The sequence below is a fragment of the Drosophila rhopaloa genome, unplaced genomic scaffold, assembly GCF_018152115.1.
Source record: "Drosophila rhopaloa isolate 14029-0021.01 unplaced genomic scaffold, ASM1815211v1 contig_178, whole genome shotgun sequence".
Lineage (NCBI taxonomy): Eukaryota > Metazoa > Arthropoda > Insecta > Diptera > Drosophilidae > Drosophila > Drosophila rhopaloa.
This window is the reverse complement of record NW_025335059.1, coordinates 2,896,034-2,915,028: the sequence shown is the minus strand read 5'-3', so window position 1 is coordinate 2,915,028 and position 18,995 is coordinate 2,896,034. Positions and strand designations below refer to the sequence as shown.

The following is an 18,995-nucleotide window of genomic DNA, read 5'->3' as shown; positions in this document are numbered from 1 at the left end:
TTCTTAGGGTTCAGGGTTTCAAATGGGGTGTGGGCTATGGGTTTTGGGCTGTGTCCTCGGTCTGGCGTGTGCTGCTTGAGCACGGAGCGTAAACGGAGTCTCGAAGTCACCCAGTGGAACTTTAAGGCACTCGCATCACTCACACCATCTAGGTTTTTCCACCTTTTGGGCCGGCTGCCTTTGGCTTTTGTAACGTATATCTTAGCCTTATTTCAGAATAAGTTCAAGGAGTGGGAGTGGAAGTTTTTAGCCAGTTGAGGAGTTGGAGAAAAACTTTGTCACGCAATGCCGTTTGGCTCCAAATGCGACGCCTCCAAAGTCCCTTGAATAATTCAATTTTTCGTGTGTCCGGCGCGTAATGTGTCCATTTAGTCTGGGTCATTACGAGACGCACATGAGCAGGCATAAACACTTTCTTTCCATCCAACTTTCCACCCACCTGATAGAGAGGGGGAGGGAGATAGTTCCTTAACAAAACGCCTCCTCCGCGGAGACCAGCTGGGCTATTTTGTTGTAGGTTGATGGGTGGAGCCGGTGGTTGACTTATTTTTATGACAAATGCGAGATATGTTAATGCGATAGGCTGGCGGTTATTAAGGAAATTACCCACACATGGCAGAGTCCTGCCGGCGAGTCCTTGAGCCGCGTACAAATATTTGAAGTTTCAATTTCAGCGTGAGCGCTGGCATGAATAGTATACATACGGAGAAATGACTTCATGTCATGGCTTGAGATAATTAGAGGTTGTACACGGTACTACCTTTGCTTTTAGCCTATCTTGTGCTCTTTACTCATTTTTGCCAGAGGATCCAGCGAGGAGCGAGGGTTGCGAAGGTGGCTCTGATTGCATGTCCAGTGCCTTGGCACTTGGCACTTGGGTGTCGTTTGCCCCGCCGGAGTGACTAACCTGGGACCCGGGTCCCTGGGCTCCGGACACCGAAGCCGCTGAGTCATCCAGTTCGCCTCGTTCGCCGCACACTCGGGCTAAATTTGTTTAAATTCATCTGCGTATCAACAAATTGATTGTATTTAATTCAATTGAACTCATGCAAAGAACAGAGCCGAGCCGAGCCAAGTGGGGGGGCACTATCGAGCAAGTATTCGAGGCATCTCCGAGGCAAATTGACTTGAATAATGAAATTTGCTGCTAATAAAGGCGGACTGCGATTCGTTTTCGTTTCGTAACGAACTGGTGGTTTGGGGAGCTGGCAATTGAACTGAGGCGTCGAGTCAGAAAGTCGCAATAAAATCTTGTAAAGCATAAAATTCAATTCCCATTGTTCATGTTGGCTCCTCCTCCGCCACCATCGTCCAGCTCGTTGTGTTTGGATTAAATGGAAAAGATTTTCTTGATCAAACAATGGCCATGTCCGGGGCGAAGAGACAATTGTTGATTTATGCATCGGAGATGAAATTCTTGGAAAACTTTTGAAGCGATTTGTGGGTCTCCTCATCTTGCTGCTGCATTTAATTCCTTCGTAATTGCAATGGAAACTACTTCAGCTGGAGAGGAGCCAGAATTTCTTGTGGCTGTCCACCCTTCTGGTTTTATCCTGGCCATCCCCCGGCTCCTCGACAAGTGACAGTTTCAATTAAAAAATCGTTAGGAGTAGAGCCATCGCTTAACCCTCCTCGGACCGAGTTGAGTTGCCGGTTGGGCAAACAGAACTCAAGTAGTTGCGAGATTCATTATGATAATTTAGTTGCTGGAGAATCCTGCGCTGCCTCCGCTTGACATTTGAAGAACTTTGAAGGGCCGCTGGAGGAGCACGAGCAGTGAAAGGAGGGCCAAAGGATGAGTTAACGACACTGCCGCTCCTGCTGCTGCTGCGACATTAATGGAATTAAATTTGTGGAAAATGGTTTTCGCAGGGAAGAAAAGGCGTGGAGTGCAAAAGAGGGTAGGGAGCAGCCCCTACCCAACTGAGTGGCCCCTGGTCAGATCAAAGGGTAAGAGCTGGGAGGGGAACACGTGCTGCCCGCTGATTTCCGAACCGAGCCGTGAATCAGACTTAACAACCACTTGCCATCCAGTCGGCAGTAACCCCTCCCCAATCCAGTCCATTCCAATCCAACCCATCCGAACCATCCATCCACCTCCTCGGTGGATGACTATGACTCTTCTGACAGCTCGTCAGCTGGCATCATAACTCAGCTCGGCTCTGTTCGCATTTGCGTCCAGTTCTTTCGGGTCCGCAAGTCAAAGGCTGCAGCACTTAATGAGTGCATCCGGTGGATGCACTACCTCCCCTGGCCTTGCATTGCTTCATTGCACTTTACATTAAAGTCGCGACATTACACAATACGAACATTAATGTTCATTAGTGTCGTCCACTGGCCAGTTCCGTCTGTCTTAGGGGGTTGCCTCTGTCCCTCTACATCCACATCCACATATACTGTCCATATATCCATTTCGATGTCAATGCAATACTGATGGCGCTGTCGAAGTCCATGTCCATGTCATAAAGGTGTCAAAGTATTGCAGCGCTTCACGCTCAATTAAGGGAGGTCACTCATCTTGGAGCGAAGAGAAATCTTGGGCCTTTGTAATTGAAACCCAGCGGCGTCTTCTCCAGTGCCCTTTTCCTTATATTTGTTACTGCCTTCTGTTATGTTATGTTTCTTGCCAGGAAATGCAGGCAACCGCCGTGACGTCTTCTCCCTTTCGTTTTTGTGTGGGGCCCACCTTTGTTTGCCTTTGGTTTGAGTTTGGGTTTGGACCTTCTAGGCCTTTGTTTTCGCTGATGATGGTCTTGTCTTCGACCTTTTGTCCGGCTGCGGTTCATTAAGGCAACTCGAAACCCTTTAATTGTTTCGTCTTCATGACTTCGCCAAGGCCTGAGAACTTTTTCGAGTCGAGCTCAGACTTGGTCACAGATTTTTTTGGGGGGGAGGCTATTTGTTTCAGCAGTTGTGGCGGCCCAACGACTTCAGAATTAGTTGATTTATGAATTATGACAATGTGGACCAGGGCAGATAATGGCGCTGCTGCAGACAGGCTGTCTGCGGCCTAAGCTGCCGGATATTCTAATAAAGCGGCCTCCAGCTGCAATTGCAGCGAGTGCAGATTTAACACTTCTTGTCAGAAGTTGATTGAACCAGTTGAGACCTCAACTTGGACTGCAGACCGCAGACTGCAGTCGAAGAAGGAACCGGCAGTTGTCCAATGCGGAACTATGAAACTAGTCCGCCATGGGAACTATACGCTCTTCGGGTGCTGCAGTCAAATTAGTGCAATCAAGTTATCTTGTGCGTATCTGTACTGTTCTACAGCCACTTGCTGGCAATTGGATCTTTGCATCTAACACTTCAATTGTCCGCTGCTGCCGCTGCTGCTGCGGTGGGAATTTGTTTGCCAAAGGAAAAACTATTTAAACAAAGGAAATTATTAAAAATTATTGCCGACCCTTGGGTCTTTTCCTCAGCAAGAACCGTGTGAAAAGTGCACCCTCGCCTTTTTCTCCGGGCTTCGTGATCTGGGATCTGGGATGTGGTATCTGGGATCACGGGCATGCAAATGGAAATTGGTTCTGGTTCAAGGCGCTTTCCGGCATAGCTTTACATGATTCGGCAGGTTTGGTTCCCAGCTGGCCGACAATACCCGCTTTTCCTCCCCCTCGCGAGGTCCTGTCTCCTGGTTTCCTCGCTTCCTGGCAAGCAAAGCGTGAAGTTCTACCCGACCAAAGTCCTGTTCATTTTGGATCGGGGTTCCTTTTCGCTGGCGAGTCTTGCAAGTAATTTTCGAAATACTTTGCCTTGACATGTCAACGCCCTAACATTTCGGGGAGGTGGGGCGTCGAATGCAGGCAAGTTCATTGTCGCCACCCTCGGGCCGAATTCATTACGCGAATGTATCTTCCAGATGCAACCCCAAAAGCCGCCCCAAAATGTAGCCAAGGAAGGCGGGCAAAGAGTCTTGAAAGGCATTGCACAAGTACAAGGAGGCGGATTCGAAAGGAGACGTGGGTGGGTGGCGGATCTCGAGCAGCAACTTGTGGCAATGCAACCAGAAGACAACCCACACCACCGCCTTGCCAGACCAGAAGGGTGGCTCTGCCAAGGACATTCGAGTCCTGACTGCAGCAGCATTACCCAGTCCAAAAGTCCTTTATTAAATACCCTATATTGTGAGGGGCATTTCTAAGCAGCTGCTAAGTACTTCTTGTGAAACACCCTATATTTCTCTGAGGCAAACTATTAATGGAAAATGTGTTACTAATAGCCATAAATATTTTTATAAAAAACATACTTAAAATTGTATTGATATTATTTTTGTATTTGCTTATAAGTCTATACAACAATAAATATTTAAGAAAATGTTAAGTTTTGTTTAACTCTGTTTTAATATTGAAACCATCCCATTATATTATTTTGATAATATACCAATTGCAATATATTAATTTGTTAATGCATTAAAAGTAATTTGACAATTAGGAATTTAGATATGAAGAACAATAAGAAATTAAATCGAAAAGAGTAATTTAGATTCGTCAACCGGAATGTTTAAGCATTCCCTTTCTATTTTCCGGCAAGGCAAAACGCATTTCATTTTGGGCTGTCGGTCTGGAGAGTCTCAAGCCCAGAGACGGCAGACAAAAAAAATTAAAAAGTGCATAATATGAATCTATAATACATAATAATAAAGCTTAAAAGCAGCATGGCATCTCGGGGGGGGTGAGGGGTGAGCCATCAGCATCCTTGGCAGGCTGGCAAATAAAAAAGGGTTGGTCCTGCCAACGTCCTGGGCGAACAACAAGAAGTGCAAACAGAAAATAAAATTTTCGTTGAAAAGAAATTAAAAATCTGCAAGATTTGCATTTTGACTCAGATCCCCCAACCAGATGTAATATATGTATAATATTTTTGCAGCTCCCCCCCTAAAATCTCCCCCTTTCGTGGCGCAAAAACTTTTGAGTGTTCACCTCAAAGTGCAGTGGCGTGGACAGTGAGAGAACTCTGGGCAGGAGGATTTAGGATTGAGGATGGAGGATGGAGGCTGGAGGACCGAGGATTTGGCTGGTTAAGCTGGCCAGGCTCTAATGATGCTGCTGGCGCTTTGACGGCACTGAGCTTTCTCAGGCTCAGTTCTTGCCTCAGTTTGGTTCAATTTTAATTAATGAGCACACAATTCGCCGCATAATTTGCATTTCATATCTGCTGCTGAGTCTTCGCCACCCCACCCCCCGACATGCCCCTCAGTGGCCCTTTTCAACTCGGCCTTGCCATTATCTAGGCATAATGCCAACGGACTGCGACTTGGACCCGCTTAATTAAAGGCTGCCTCCGCCTGCGACTTCCACCTGGCTTGGAGCTCTTTATCTCCGCGGGCATAGAATAAACACAATATGCAAAGTTTTTCCACTGCCATTGAGGCGCGGCCCATTGAAACGGGGCGCCAGAAGAAAATTCGAGCAAAGGAAAAGTGCAATTCATTTATTTGCGTTTCCTTCTTCAGTTCTTCACTCCGGGCTCTTTGGCCGGTTTCAGTCCTTCTCCTCTTTTTTTTTTTGGCCAGTTCACGGCAAGGAGTCCATCGTCCTGCCTTCATTCATATTTATGCGCTTTGTGGAAGGCAGCTTCTGCTGCTCCTGCGACTTCTTCTGCTTGTCTCAGTCCCCTCCTTCATCCTTCATCCTTCGTCCTGGCCCCTGGCCCCTGACTCCTGGCTCCCCTCCCTGTGCTCCTGTGTGCAATGCACTTGTCAAAGCTTAATTGAAGGCAAGATTGCAGTCTGACTCGCTGACTCTGGGCCACTGTTCCTCTGTTCCTCTGAGAGTGTGTGCGAGGGGGCCTGTGTGAGTGAATGCGGCACATTTTCCCAGCGACTTGGCAAAAGTCGCTGCAACGTTGCTCAAACAAAGTGAAAGCCAAAGAAAAGAAATTACGGGTGCCCTGTTCCAGGTGCTGCAGCAAGGGTATATAAGACCTTGAGCAAAACAAAAGTCAACAGGCTTGTCAAAGAATTAAAAAATAGGTTTTGAATTGGAAATACAGTTAAGCTATCATAAAAAATATCACATTAAAAGTAGGAAGTATAAAATGTAGTCTATAACTCGAAGTTTCCATATCTCGACATTTTTTTTTGGGGGAGATGATAGTTTAAGTTATGGGAAATCGACTGTATTTCACAAATAAAGCCAAGTGAGTAAAGAGTCTGCTTATAAGCAATATATTAATTTAGTATTAATTTTGTATTTAAAGGCTTTTTGCATTCATTATGGATTATACTTAGTATGTTATACCTACATACCCAGAAAACAATATGATAGCTAATATGATTGCTTTATTTAAAAAAGTTTTGTTTTCTTTTAAAAAATCCTATAAATTAAGAAAATAAAGAAAAAGAAAAGGTTGGGACCTTGTTACGTTTAGAGTTTAAATAAATAAAAAATAAGTATTGGAAATGTCAAAATAAAATTGAATTAATGAGTAAAGAAGGTTCGAATAATTAGGTGCTTCGTTTTCCTGCAAGTGCCTACCAGCTGCCAACTAGCAGCGAAAGCGATCTCCAGGAACGTCCTCCTGCCCTCCACTCACCTTTCCGCCCCGCTCCCCTCCCTCCCCTGATAAACCACCCGTGCCCGCTTAGGCCGCAATTTGCAACAAAAAGAAACCAAAATTAGACAAAGACACGGCAATGGGAATGGGAATGAGTCTGGATTCGAGACGGGTTGCCCTACTCCGAGGAGCACACACACACACACACAAACACACACGGGGGCAAATAAGGAAAGCCAACGACGACGGAGACGTCAAAAGAATGCAGTTAAGCACACAATTGACATTTGAAACGTCAACTTGGGAAACCACTCGAGCTGAAGAAGTTGCATAAAAAAGTGCCTCCGTTAGGGGTTTCCTCTTCGTCCCTGTCCCGCCATCCTTTCCTTAGGGATGATGTGGGGCCAAGAATCCTGGGCCACACGACTTCTTGCAAATAGGAGGCTGCAGTTTATTTGCTCGGCAAATAAATTTCCATGCAATGCGGAAAGTGCACGGTTTGTGCGGCCAACGGGGCGTATGGGTTATCTTTCTTGCCATGCTCTCCATTCTAAGATAATCAACAAACGGCGGCTGATGCTGAAGACTAACGATGTGCGCATATCTGATTGCAGTTTACTGTTGCATGCATCATTAAAATGTGTCTGCAGCGGCAACTCAGTCCTCTGCGATTTTCCCCCTTTTTTGGCCCTGCAGCTGCGTTTTTGCTGCATTTTCTTTTTATCCTACTTTGCTCAAGGTGGAGAAGGGCTGTCTATTTGCATAGGGCGGCGGGGGTGCAAAAGTCGGAGATTGAAAGACGTGCCCGTTCTCCTTTCGAGGCTTTTGAGCGTGTCGCTGAACTGTCGCCCAAACTGTCGGATTCTTTCAACTCGATTCGCCCAGTTGATTCGGCCTTAAAGCTCACACCGAAAAAAATTTATTGATCGAGCTGTCATAATCGATATAAATTAAAATGGATTTCTAGGTGGGTTTTTAAATTATTGAATCAAAGCTTAAGCTACTGAATATTCAAAGGGGAACGTATAAGGGCCACGTTTTGCTGAAGAAATCACGTATTTTTTAAAAAAGTCACAAAATATTTTTAAAAGAGAGAATTTTTGGGGCCACTGATAAAATTTGTTTTTATTTTTTTCGCGTGCAAATACGAATGGAGTCTATTGCCAGACCATGTGAGCTGGCTGTTGCCTATTAAGTAACCCGTGGAGACCACTTTGCTGCCAACTGCACCCACTCGCACCCATGCGGATATTTCATTAAGAGCCATGGCAAACCGGTGAAGAAATAACTTTTGCAACATTTTCCAGCGCCGAAAAAAAAAGAAAAAATATGGAAAAACTGAGGAGGCCTACAGAATGAGAGCTGTAAGGGTTTTCCAACCCCACTCACCTTGCCGAGCAAAGTTTTTCAACTGCGCCAACTACCTCAGAAATACCCACACACACACACACACACACAGATGCACACGCACACAAACTCACACATCGCAGTTATGCCTGAAAGGAGGTGACTGCATATCCAGCCTGGCAAACTCCTCGCTTTTCCTCGCTTTTCCTTCCATTTCCCCAGAATTTCCCCCTGAGTACTAACAAAAATTCATCCAGCGGCAGCTAAGAGCGCAAAAATTATGTTGCATACATTACGGCGTGCACACAAAAACAAAAGAAACTGCAGCAGCAACTTTCTGCAGCAGCAATTTTCTTCAACCCACCGCCCACTTGAAGCCGCTTTTCCCACTGCAATTCCCTGCTACTTCTGAGTAAATTAACTGCATTTCTTCACTGCCTGCCGCACGGCTATTTCGCTGCATATTTTGAGGCGCCACAGCCAGGTGGCATGAGATGTTGGGTGGCAGTGGGTGGCGTTGGGTGGCGCTGGGTGGCTAAGGGTGGTTGGGTGGAGCCTGCGCCCAAAAGGGTTGCCAGCGAGTTGCAAAACAAGTTTTCCTTGTAGAAATTGTACTTTGCATTCGCATTAATTAATTAAAAATAAAATATATAGAGGCGGATGGTGGAGGGGGGCAGGGCTGTTGGAGTTTTTCGGTGCTGGGGGGCTGGAAAAGTCCTCGAAGGGTGGCTCCTTCGTCTGGCAGCCACTGCAGCGGAGTGGAGTGGAGTGGAGTGAAGTGTGGTGGAGTGAGGCCGGGCAAGATGGACGGATGCAACGGATGCGAAGACATGCCAAAGAAGCATGGGCAGCCGGAAGCCCGCCAGCTGAGGGGGAGGGGGAGGGAAAAGGAGGGGGATGGGTGCTCCAGCCCGGAGGGGGAGGCCAAAACTTGATGACTGCAAAACTGGACTTTGAGGGGGCGTGTGCACAAAAGCAGCAGCAGAACAAAGCCAACAAAAACTCGCGAGCAGCAGCAGCACAAAAAAAAAAAAAAAAGAAAAGGGAGAAAAGTACAAGAGACGTGGAGCGAAAAGGGGCAGACCGGCGATTTCATTTTGTTTGATTGTTTGATTTCTGCTCCGCGTCGTGACCAACGTCCAGTGCATTTTGGCGCAGTCGGTTGAAGGGTCTCCGGCGTAGCCTCAAGACTTTCAGTGCGCCACGACCTAAACGGAAATCTGGCGAAGGGACACGGGGAAGGGGCGAAATGGAAGTGGAGTGGAGGTCCTGGGCCACCGGCCACCGCTGTTGATGATGAAAAACGCACTCGAATTAAAAGGTTTTGCTGGAAACGGGGACCGGACATCAACCTGATCAGGGGCGGGGCTGCAGCGCTTTGGGGGGTTGAACTACGAGTGCTTGCAAAATGAATCAAATTAAAATATTTATGGGGATAATCTGTCACTTGAACAAGTGGATTTCGGCCAGGCCAGTAAGTTGAAATTGGCAAAGGGAAAATAAATTTGGGAATATCAAATGCAGTGCAGGCAATTCTTTGAGAAACAATTTTAGGAAAACAATTAAAAGAAAACAAGTGTATTAAAATATCAAGAGAAAAAGTAAACTATATTGTGTTTTGCCAACAACTCAAAGGTAATGCATTTAATTAGATTAGATAGTTACTAAATGAAAAATCGTGCCTAATAGCTTTTCTTAAAACTACAATTACCCTTTTTATAATAATTTCTAAAAAAAGTAAGAGGCAACATAAAATAAAATAAAACAACAATGAAATTAATTTCTTGCAACTTATATACCTCAAAACAATGGAAAGAATTTCGGGAAACTGTACTAACAATTTGACAAATTTGTTTCACAATTCAAAGTAATTAACATCAATAAGCTGTCATTTGAAGAAGGGAGTTACCCAAAGCTAAGCTTTTAGGAATTAACCCCAAAACAGGAATGTCCTGGAACAAGGCGATTGCACTTCCACTGCAGTCTAACTGCAGTTATCCTGCGTGTGTGGAAGGGGTGAGGGGGGTGGGGTCTCAGAAGGACCAGGACGAGACGAGTTGAGCCAGACAGCCAGCATATTGCAATTTCGCAAATCAAACAAAAGGCAGCCGCAGAAAAAAACACAACACCGTGGGAAGGGGCAAAGGCGCTCGACCAAAAGGACAATGCACAGGCCGAGGATGGCACAGGATTCAGGACTCAGGAGGCAGGACGCAGGACGCAGGACTCAGGACACAACTCGGCTAATATGCATTGCACATGCAGCGAGTCTTACGCGGAGCAGGAGAAGCCGGAGTTTGGGGGCTTTAAACTTTTTTCATGACTCTTGTTTCGGCAGTTTGTTTGCCCAGCAAATGCATCCAATGCAATTTTTCGGGCCGCAATGTAGACGCAAGTCCTTGCTGCAATCAACTTTGCCAGGAAACCGGGTGCCCAGGATCCGGCGAATGGTGTGAGATATGGAGCAGCAGCGATGGTTAAGCGGACGCTTCGCAAGTCAATCAGTCCAAAAAAAACAAAAAAAAAAAAAAAACAGACTGGAAAACAAAAAAGTCCCTAGCCGGCTAAAGTCCTTATTATCCTTGCATGTTGTCGGAGAAAAAAAATGCAATATCGAATGCATTTGGAGCTGCAGCCACGCCCCCTGCCCGCATCCCTCTATCAACTAAACGCACTGCAGCCGCAAAGAAATTGCGAAAATGAAAACAACAAAAAGAGGGAAATTGGGAAATGGGAAGCGCGAGAGAGAGATTTTCAATTAAAAGGAATTGCTGCTCTATGTGGATTTTTGTGCTTATTAGCCTGCCTATCCGGCCTTCGCCCCATACCCCCCCCCCCCTCGCCCTATCCTAAAACCACTCGAAAGCCGTGCACATTTGGTAATCAATTTCTGTTGTTGCTGCCGTTGTTGTTTGGCGGCTGACTGACAATCTTTGCTAATAAGCTGCCCCCCAGGCGCCTCTTACATCGGCATCTGCTACAGCTGCACATAGACAAAAACTAGGAGGAAAACTATATCAAAGACTAGGGAAAAGCTTGATGAACTTAGGACTTATTGAACCACCTTTTAATTTGTAGTAACTTAAAAATGTAATGTGATATTTCAAATAATGTAAGCCTTATTCCAAAATTATATTTTATTTTTAAACAATTAAATTAACCTAAATCAAATCAAATGATTTATGTAAAAAAATGTATTCAAAATTATCTATTTTAGATTTTTAGTTTATTGACATAACCAAATTAAAAAGCTAGATAAGTCTAGAAATAGGAAGGAGAGGAAAACATTATCAGAATACTTTGAAAACCCTTTTCTAAATTGTTGATAACACTTTCATTAATATCTCAATTTATTTCTCTGCGTGCATCTACACAGAGCGCAGATGAGATGATGCACTTGCATTATACAGATTTTAGATTTCTGAATTGCGACGCCGAAATGCATTCAGTGCCTGCCTCTTTTTCTGAGCCTGTCCCTGTTGTTGCCGTCGCTTTTCAATTAGGCCAATCCAAGCCAAGCCAAGCCATCGCGGCTCTGGTGAGAGGCAAAGGATTAGTTCCATCATTATCTATTCCGTATGTGGGCAGAAGTGTCGCTTTTGGAGGAGACGAGGGGCAAACTGCCGCATGGGCAAAATATTATTGACGATTCTTAGGGCCGAGGTCGGAACAATGGAGTGCGGAATGCAAATCCTTCAGTCAGCTAATATTGTTTATCCCTAAGCAGTGTTCTCCCCGTTCCCGGGAAGGAACAAAGCCGAAAACTATGCAAAAATATAACAAAAAAAAAAGCGAGGAAACAGTGGAACTGCGACCAAATCGAAAGGAAAACTCTTTGACAATGGCAGGTAGCGAGACGGAGGGCAGGGGATGAATGAATGGATGAATGAACGATCTAACTGCATAGCGTCCTGCGATGCAAAGTAAGTGCAAAGGATTTGCCACGACCAAAGGGCTGAAGTGGCCGACAAATGATTGACGAAAATGCCCCGGGAAAACTGTGAGAAAATCAGCCGTTTTCTTGATGAAAATTGGAAATTTTAACCCCCTCCTTTGACAGCTGGAAATTGTGATTCTTCATTTATTGTGTGGCATATATATGCATTCCATTTTCCTCATTTGGCTGGCCATTGTTTGGTCCTTGATCGGAGGCTGAATTTGACACTTTCCAAGAAGGCATTGTTTGAATGGGTTAATTTGTGTATTTAGCCGAGAGATCCAGCTGTTATTGAATATCGACAGTGAAACGTAAACCCAATTAAAGCCCTAAGTCGCCGCACACATTTTGCGGCACGTTCGTCCTTCATTTTGCACCTTTCGCGATGCGGCAAGAAGGACGCAAAAATGCAGATCACGGTCCAAGGAGTCATCGCTCCTGCAACCGAAGTCGAAATCGATATGCACCCGCATTTTGTCTGTCTGTCAAGATGCTGCCCTTTTCTGGCCCTGGATCTGGAGTCCATAACTCATCGGGGCAATGTGCAAAAGTGGCTGTATCGCATATCCTGTGGCTGCTTTGTTTGCCGCAGCCTCTTTTGTCCACGTCGAAGTCAGCTGCAGTTGCAATCTGTTTTTTCCGCATTCAGCACGATCAAATATTGCCGAAAAAAGAGCTCTCCTTATAGATACAGCATATAGCATCCCGATCAGGTGGCGCGTGTCCGCTGGTGGCCAACTGTGATTTGTCGGTCTGAATCATAATGCGATTCTTCTATTTTTGGGGCGTCAGCTGGTGTGCGAGCCACGTGTATCTGGCAGATACTTTTGCCAGAGCCAGCCGCCTTATCGACTGCATGCTGAATTACCCGCTTTCTCATTAACATGCCACTTTGGCCTACTTGTCTTGGCTTCTTTGGTTCGTCGAAATGTAAATACCCCTACCGAAATTCCCCAACACTTTCAATTCGGAATCTCAAAGCCAAACAAAATAATGTTTATTTTTAATTGCAAAGCCAAAAGAACACTACGAAAAAATGACCTCAAAAACGACAATATTACTTAGATTAAATATATTAAATAAAAATATAAAATATATTTTAAAATGGTTTTTATTCTTTGTATGAGAAGTTGGTTTTTTTATCGCAAATGAGCGGTTCAGTTCCCAATGAACTACATTTGGGTTTAAATAAAAAAAAAGCAGATATGTTCATATGTTTTAGTGCTCTTACTTTTCAGAAAATAATTTTTCAATTAAAAAGGACATTTAAATAAAATGTTTAATTGGACTTTAGTGTTGACCTAAGACAGTTATTTAATCAGTAATCTTACCTACAATAACTGTTCCCAAGATTAATTTGTTCTTGGCTTCACAGGAAATACAATTTAAAGGGGAAAGTTCTAGAAGTTAGAGTTAATGTTTTTCCAAGTGAATGGCCAAAAGCTTTTTAATTAAGCCCTGCCTTCAAGGAGGGGACCACGAATCGGGAATCGAGGAGAAATCACAGAAAACTGTTATTATAATCATCGTCTACGTCTGCAAGCGACCCAACCCATCCACCCCTTCTTGTCGCCTACTTTGTCATTATAATTTTTCCTTTCAGCCGGCCAAAGCGATGGCCAAATGAAAGAAATTTTTGCGGGCCAAAAGAAATGCATTTTATTATTATTATTTGTTGTGGTGACTTTTTAATCATTCCCTACCAAACAAAGCGGTCGAATGGGCAGGGGAGGGGGTTGTGGATTTGGGATGGGGTTGTTGTTCAAGAAGTGGAACCACTGGCCGATTCTTATTGGTGCACCAATACCACTCGGACAGCTCAGACAGATATGGCCATCGGCTACTCCCACACCGATGACGACACACCCGATAACGACGAATGGGGAAGTCTCGAGAGTGCCACAACCACCACCATAAGAAAACCCACACTGCAACAACGAAACTGTGCCGAAGACATAGACGAAAACGAAGACGAAGACCACTACAATGCCAAATTCGCCGCAAAGACGAGCACGATTGCAATAAAACCCGAAGACGAAGACGAAGTGCCTCCCCTTCGCAGCCATGACGTCACACCTCAAGAAAACGCTCAAGGAAACGACCTTCAGAGCAGCCAGCGGCGAATGAGTGGGAAATGGGCGAAGTGAGCGAAGGAAGAGCAGGTAATGGAGGAAGAGCAGTGAGCGTAAGAAGAGCATCGCAAGAAGACGCTCTCCGCGCTCTCTTAGGCTCTCTTTCTCTCAGCAGCCCGTCTCAGACGTTCAAGACCTGTCTTTCGAATCGCGTTCAGTACAACGACGCGCCTTGTATCTGAAAGTTCGCTCTCGCAGTACGGATACGGATACATTTGTGAACTGGACTGGGATTAACGCTAATTCGTTTTTGATTGCCGCCAGGGGGGATCGTCGCCAATGGACCGATACCGATGCGTAAGTAAAGTGGGTAATTAACGAAGCACGCGGTTGGGACATTGCAGACATATCCATATTTCGATAAGCACAGCCAGATCAGATCCGTGGGGACCAAAGCCTTATCTTGTTTCGTGTGTGTCTTTAAGGGGGGCGTTCTTTGTTTTCTCAATAAAAGAGGCGTTTTATTAAGGTCAGCTAATGGATCAACTGTATGTATATCAACGCTTTGTGCAGTAAGTGTGCTAAAGAATGAAAGAATGGCAGACATGAGGCGCCTGAAGTTCCCCAAAGTCGTTGATGACTCAGTCCGCAAGGCGGATAAACATCGGGTGAAGAAAAAAATAAAAGAAAAAGAACAGCCAGAGAACCAGAATCAAAATAGAAGAGCCAGAAGGAGAGGCGTTCGGAAAAAACAAGCTAAAGATCCCATGGGCAGAGAGAAAAACAAAAGGGAAAAACGAGATGGGAGACCCGCACATGTGTTGGTATCTTGGGAAATTCGGGAGGGGGGCGGTGAAAAGTGGTGGGGTAACTCTAGGTGGGGTGCATTGAACTTGGTGGCAAAAGGGGAGCGATTAAAGCTACACCAAGAGATCACAGATCACAGATCAAAAGTTCCCAGAATTAAAACCAAGCCAAGCCAAATACTTGTTGTTGTTATGGCGAATTTCCACAGATCTCGGTTGTTGTTATTGCGAAAAAGAGGAAAGAGGAAGATATAGGGGAAACAAAATAAGAAGAGCAGGCAAAAATAATAAATACAAAGACCGAAAAGTGGCAGCTGCAATTCAAATATTTCACAAAAACTCAAAAACACACACATCAAAAGTGGGAGAGAGAGAGTGATACACACATTCAGGCAAGCAAAGGAGCAGAAAAAGGAAGCGAACAGCTAGTGCAAAAGGAGTCCAGACAATGGTAATGCAGGGATGACGAGGAAAGGTTGTGAGCAAAACAAGTCAGCAGGATCAAGGACACGCAGACACTCACACACTCAGAAAGGAGCAGGCAGAGAAACCTGAAATCGTTACACAGGCACAAAGCCAAAGAGAGAGATGTAAGCGAACGAGCAAGGGAAAAGAAAAGGCAGATTAAGGACCCGTTCCTTTGTATTTTTTTTCTACAATACATCCATAGGTAGGTAAAACCCATTAGGGTAGTTCCCTCATAGGTAATAAAGTGTTTGTGTGTGTAGGTAGAGATCGTCAGGACATGCAAAAAATAGAAAGAACAGAGAACCGAAGAAAATACTTCATCACAAAGGGAAAGATTATTTGTTTCGGGTCGATTGTAAATCCGTTGTTAGGGTAGAGAGTAAATTGCACAGTGGTGCGAGATCTGTTAAAATTAATTAATTAAAATGATCTATCGTTATTGGATCATTAGTTGAATATAGCAATAATTAATGACATGAGGCCAGCACTAAATATTTCCTTACTTATGACTGTTGTTTATGTTTTTCTTTGGTACGGCAATCTGGTTTAAAGTTTTAGCAAAAAACATTTCATGTGATAAACCACATAAAATAAAAAATATCATTAAATAAAATTAGCATACGTATATATATACAAAACAAAAAATAGATAATTATTATGATTTGTATGTTCTGACTGAGCAATTTACATTCGAAAGACGTAGATAATATATTCAAAATAGTACAAATCACATAGTTCACTTGTAGAATGTCATACATTTTTAAACGTTTATTTATTGTCTAAATTGTTTGTTACCATATTTGGCGTTGGCTAGATGGCAATTAACTACACTATTCTTCAATTAATTAATCTTACTTTGATTTGATAAAAAAATAATAATTTTAATGTTAAATAACAAATCTTTAAGCGGTTTTTACCTACCGAGGAAAAAAAATTATAATGTGTCTTATTAAAATATTAGCTGGTGTTTCTATTCACTTATTGATTAAAGAACAAATTTAATACACTTATTTTTAAAAACTTTAAAAAGAGGAAAAAGCTATAATTTAAATAAAAGTGTAATAGAATATTTAGTCTATTAGTTTTGTTGCTGGTCGAATTAACTTAATGAAACTGTAGTTTCTTTATTTGAGTTCCCTATTGCGATAGCAACCTCTCATCGAATCATTCTTCTCTCTACCCAACAGAAGGCAGCTGCTACTCCTCTCTGACGAAGGAAACCGAATACCTCCAGCTGGGTGATATCCTCGCCAGTCGCAAACAAGAACAACAGGGGCACACGATCTCATCGGAGGATCACAAAGGGCTCGTGCCATATGAACCAGGGGGTTGTTGATATCGCCTCCTAAAAGAAGTACCGACTCATGCTCATGCGGTCGGTTGTCGAGACAAAGTGATCCTGGCGCAAGGAGCAGGACGAGCCGCTTATCAGCCATGCATGGAAATCGGGGTGGCTGAGGGTTGCAAACACGCGTTCTTATCTTAAAGCTTAGGCTGTCGGGAGGGTGTCGAAATAGAGCAGATGTGCAAACAACGGCCCCGATGACTGATGACTGACGAAACCCAGCAATTACACCTTGAAGGGAGGCGATAATTTCCACCGAACGACGCGTGCGCGGCACACTTGGAGATCCTGAACAGGAGCAACTCTCGCCTGGGCACTCAGATTCGGGATCTAATTCGAAGGAACCAAATTTTCCAGTATTAAAATGTCGGTGGATAACAGCTTGGGAATCCTAGACTTCAGTTTGCCTAAGGAGAGTGAAAAAACAGCAATGACAGCAGCAAACAAATACAAAACGTCAGACAAGGAGAACGACCCAGATCCACACCTAATGGGCATTGTCACCACCGGGGCCACGGCCCAGCCAGCCACGCCCACATCGGCAACTGCAACTGCAGCGGCACTACCGCCCACGTCTGGTCTATCAGCTGGACAGGATGTGGCAGACGGTGGGGGCAGTTGTGGCAACACGGAACTCAAGTTCCAGTCGTACGTGAATGGCAATGGCAATGGGGTGTACAAGATCATCAAGACACTGGGCAAGGGCAACTTCGCCAAGGTCAAGCTGGCGATCCATGTGCCCACCGGTCGGGAGGTGGCCATCAAGGTGATCGACAAGACCCAACTGAACACAAGTGCTCGGCAGAAGCTGTACCGCGAGGTGAAGATCATGAAGCTGCTGAACCACCCGAATATTGTGCGCCTCTTCCAAGTGATCGAGTCGGAAAGGACCCTCTACCTGGTGATGGAGTACGCCAGCAGGGGCGAGCTCTTCGATCACCTGGTCAAGAATGGAAGGATGCGGGAGCGGGATGCCCGGGTAATTTTCCGGCAGCTGGTGTCCGCCATCCAGTACTGTCACAGCAAGTTTGTGGTACATCGTGATCTGAAGGCGGAAAACCTTTTGTTGGACCAGAACATGAACATTAAAATCGCGGACTTTGGTTTCGGCAACACCTTTGATCCCAATGCCCAACTGGAGACATTCTGCGGAAGTCCTCCATATGCAGCCCCCGAACTATTTATGGGCAGAAAGTACGCAGGACCTGAGGTGGACGCCTGGTCGCTGGGAGTGGTGCTTTATACCCTGGTTAGTGGATCTCTACCCTTCGATGGTGGCACCCTAAAGGAGCTGCGGGAACGAGTCCTCCGTGGCAAGTACCGTGTGCCCTACTACATCTCCATGGACTGCGAAAACCTGATGAGGAAATTCCTAGTTCTTAATCCCGCCAAGCGCACTACGTTATCAGCAGTCATGTCGGATAAATGGATAAATTTGGGTCACGACGAGGCCGACAAATTGCGCCCGTTTCGGGAGAAGCCCATGGAACTACAGGATGCCCCTCGGTTCGATTTATTGGTGAGCATGGGCCACAAGCGCCGGGATGTGGAGCAGTCGGTAAAGGGGCAGCAGTTCGACGACATATACTGCACCTACATGCTCCTGGGAGTGGCCAAGCCGCGATCCTCTAACCGCAGCGCCAAACCGGAGGCTTTAGCGGCAGGAGCAGATGTAACTTCTCCCTCAGTCAGCAGTCCGCTTACTAATATCACCACGCCTACTGTTACCATAGCTCAAGTGACGCTGTCTATGGACAAGAATACGCCCACCCACACTGCTTCCGCTTCGAGTCGACCGATAGCTCCTCGTTTGGCGAGTGCACCTATAACACCCACTTCGACTCCACCCTCGGGACCGCCTGCCAAACCCACCCGTCGCACTCCAGGCAGGACACCAGCCCGTAAGGCAACCAACCATTCGAGCGGCCTGGGACGACCGGAGCCATCGAGTCTGCCGCACACGCCACAGTCCAAAAGAGCCAGTGCCAACATGGATGTGAAGCCCACGCTACTGAGTGCCCAGCGACAGTTGGCCCAGACCCAAAAGTTGGCCAGCACCCCGCCCCGATTTCAATACCCCACTACTCAGACTCCAAATCAAGCCCAGGGATCCAACAGAAGACCCACGACGCTCTACGAGAAGGCGGAGCCGGCAGTCACGCCCCTTTTGGTGCCCAAGTCGCCGGCCATCGGCGGACGGCTGATGGAACGGATTCCAGCAGCGGGTGCCGTGGAAAAGGCTTCGGACAAACCCTTCACCCGACAAAATGTGGCGCGGGCCACCTTTCATTTCGGACAGGCGCGCAGTGGAAAGAGGGGTGGAGGATCCGGAGGTGGACAAGGTGGGGAGGAGGACAGCTATCAGACCCCACCCCTATCCGCTGATGACACCAAGCCCGCCTCGCGAGTGGGATTCTTCTCCAAGCTGACCGCTCGTTTCGGTAGAAGGGTGATTCACCTCAACGAGAAGGATGTCACCGAGCAGCGCAAGAACCTCACCAAATAGCCAGGTGTCCGGCGGA

At 45.7% G+C, this 18,995-nt stretch overlaps 2 protein-coding genes across 8 annotated transcripts in view; one reads left to right on the top strand and one right to left on the bottom strand.

The window, feature by feature from the left end:
- LOC108043966 (homeobox protein prospero) overlaps window positions 1–18,995 on the bottom strand; it is a 57,419-nt gene that overhangs the window by 17,967 nt on the left and 20,457 nt on the right. The window lies entirely within an intron of this gene.
- Window positions 14,063–18,988, top strand: LOC108043967 (MAP/microtubule affinity-regulating kinase 4). The gene is made up of 2 exons (XM_017122793.2): window positions 14,063–14,211; window positions 16,316–18,988. Exon 2 carries the CDS (start codon window positions 16,838–16,840, stop codon window positions 18,977–18,979), a length of 2,142 nt encoding a protein of 713 aa, XP_016978282.1. The 5' UTR covers window positions 14,063–14,211; window positions 16,316–16,837; the 3' UTR covers window positions 18,980–18,988.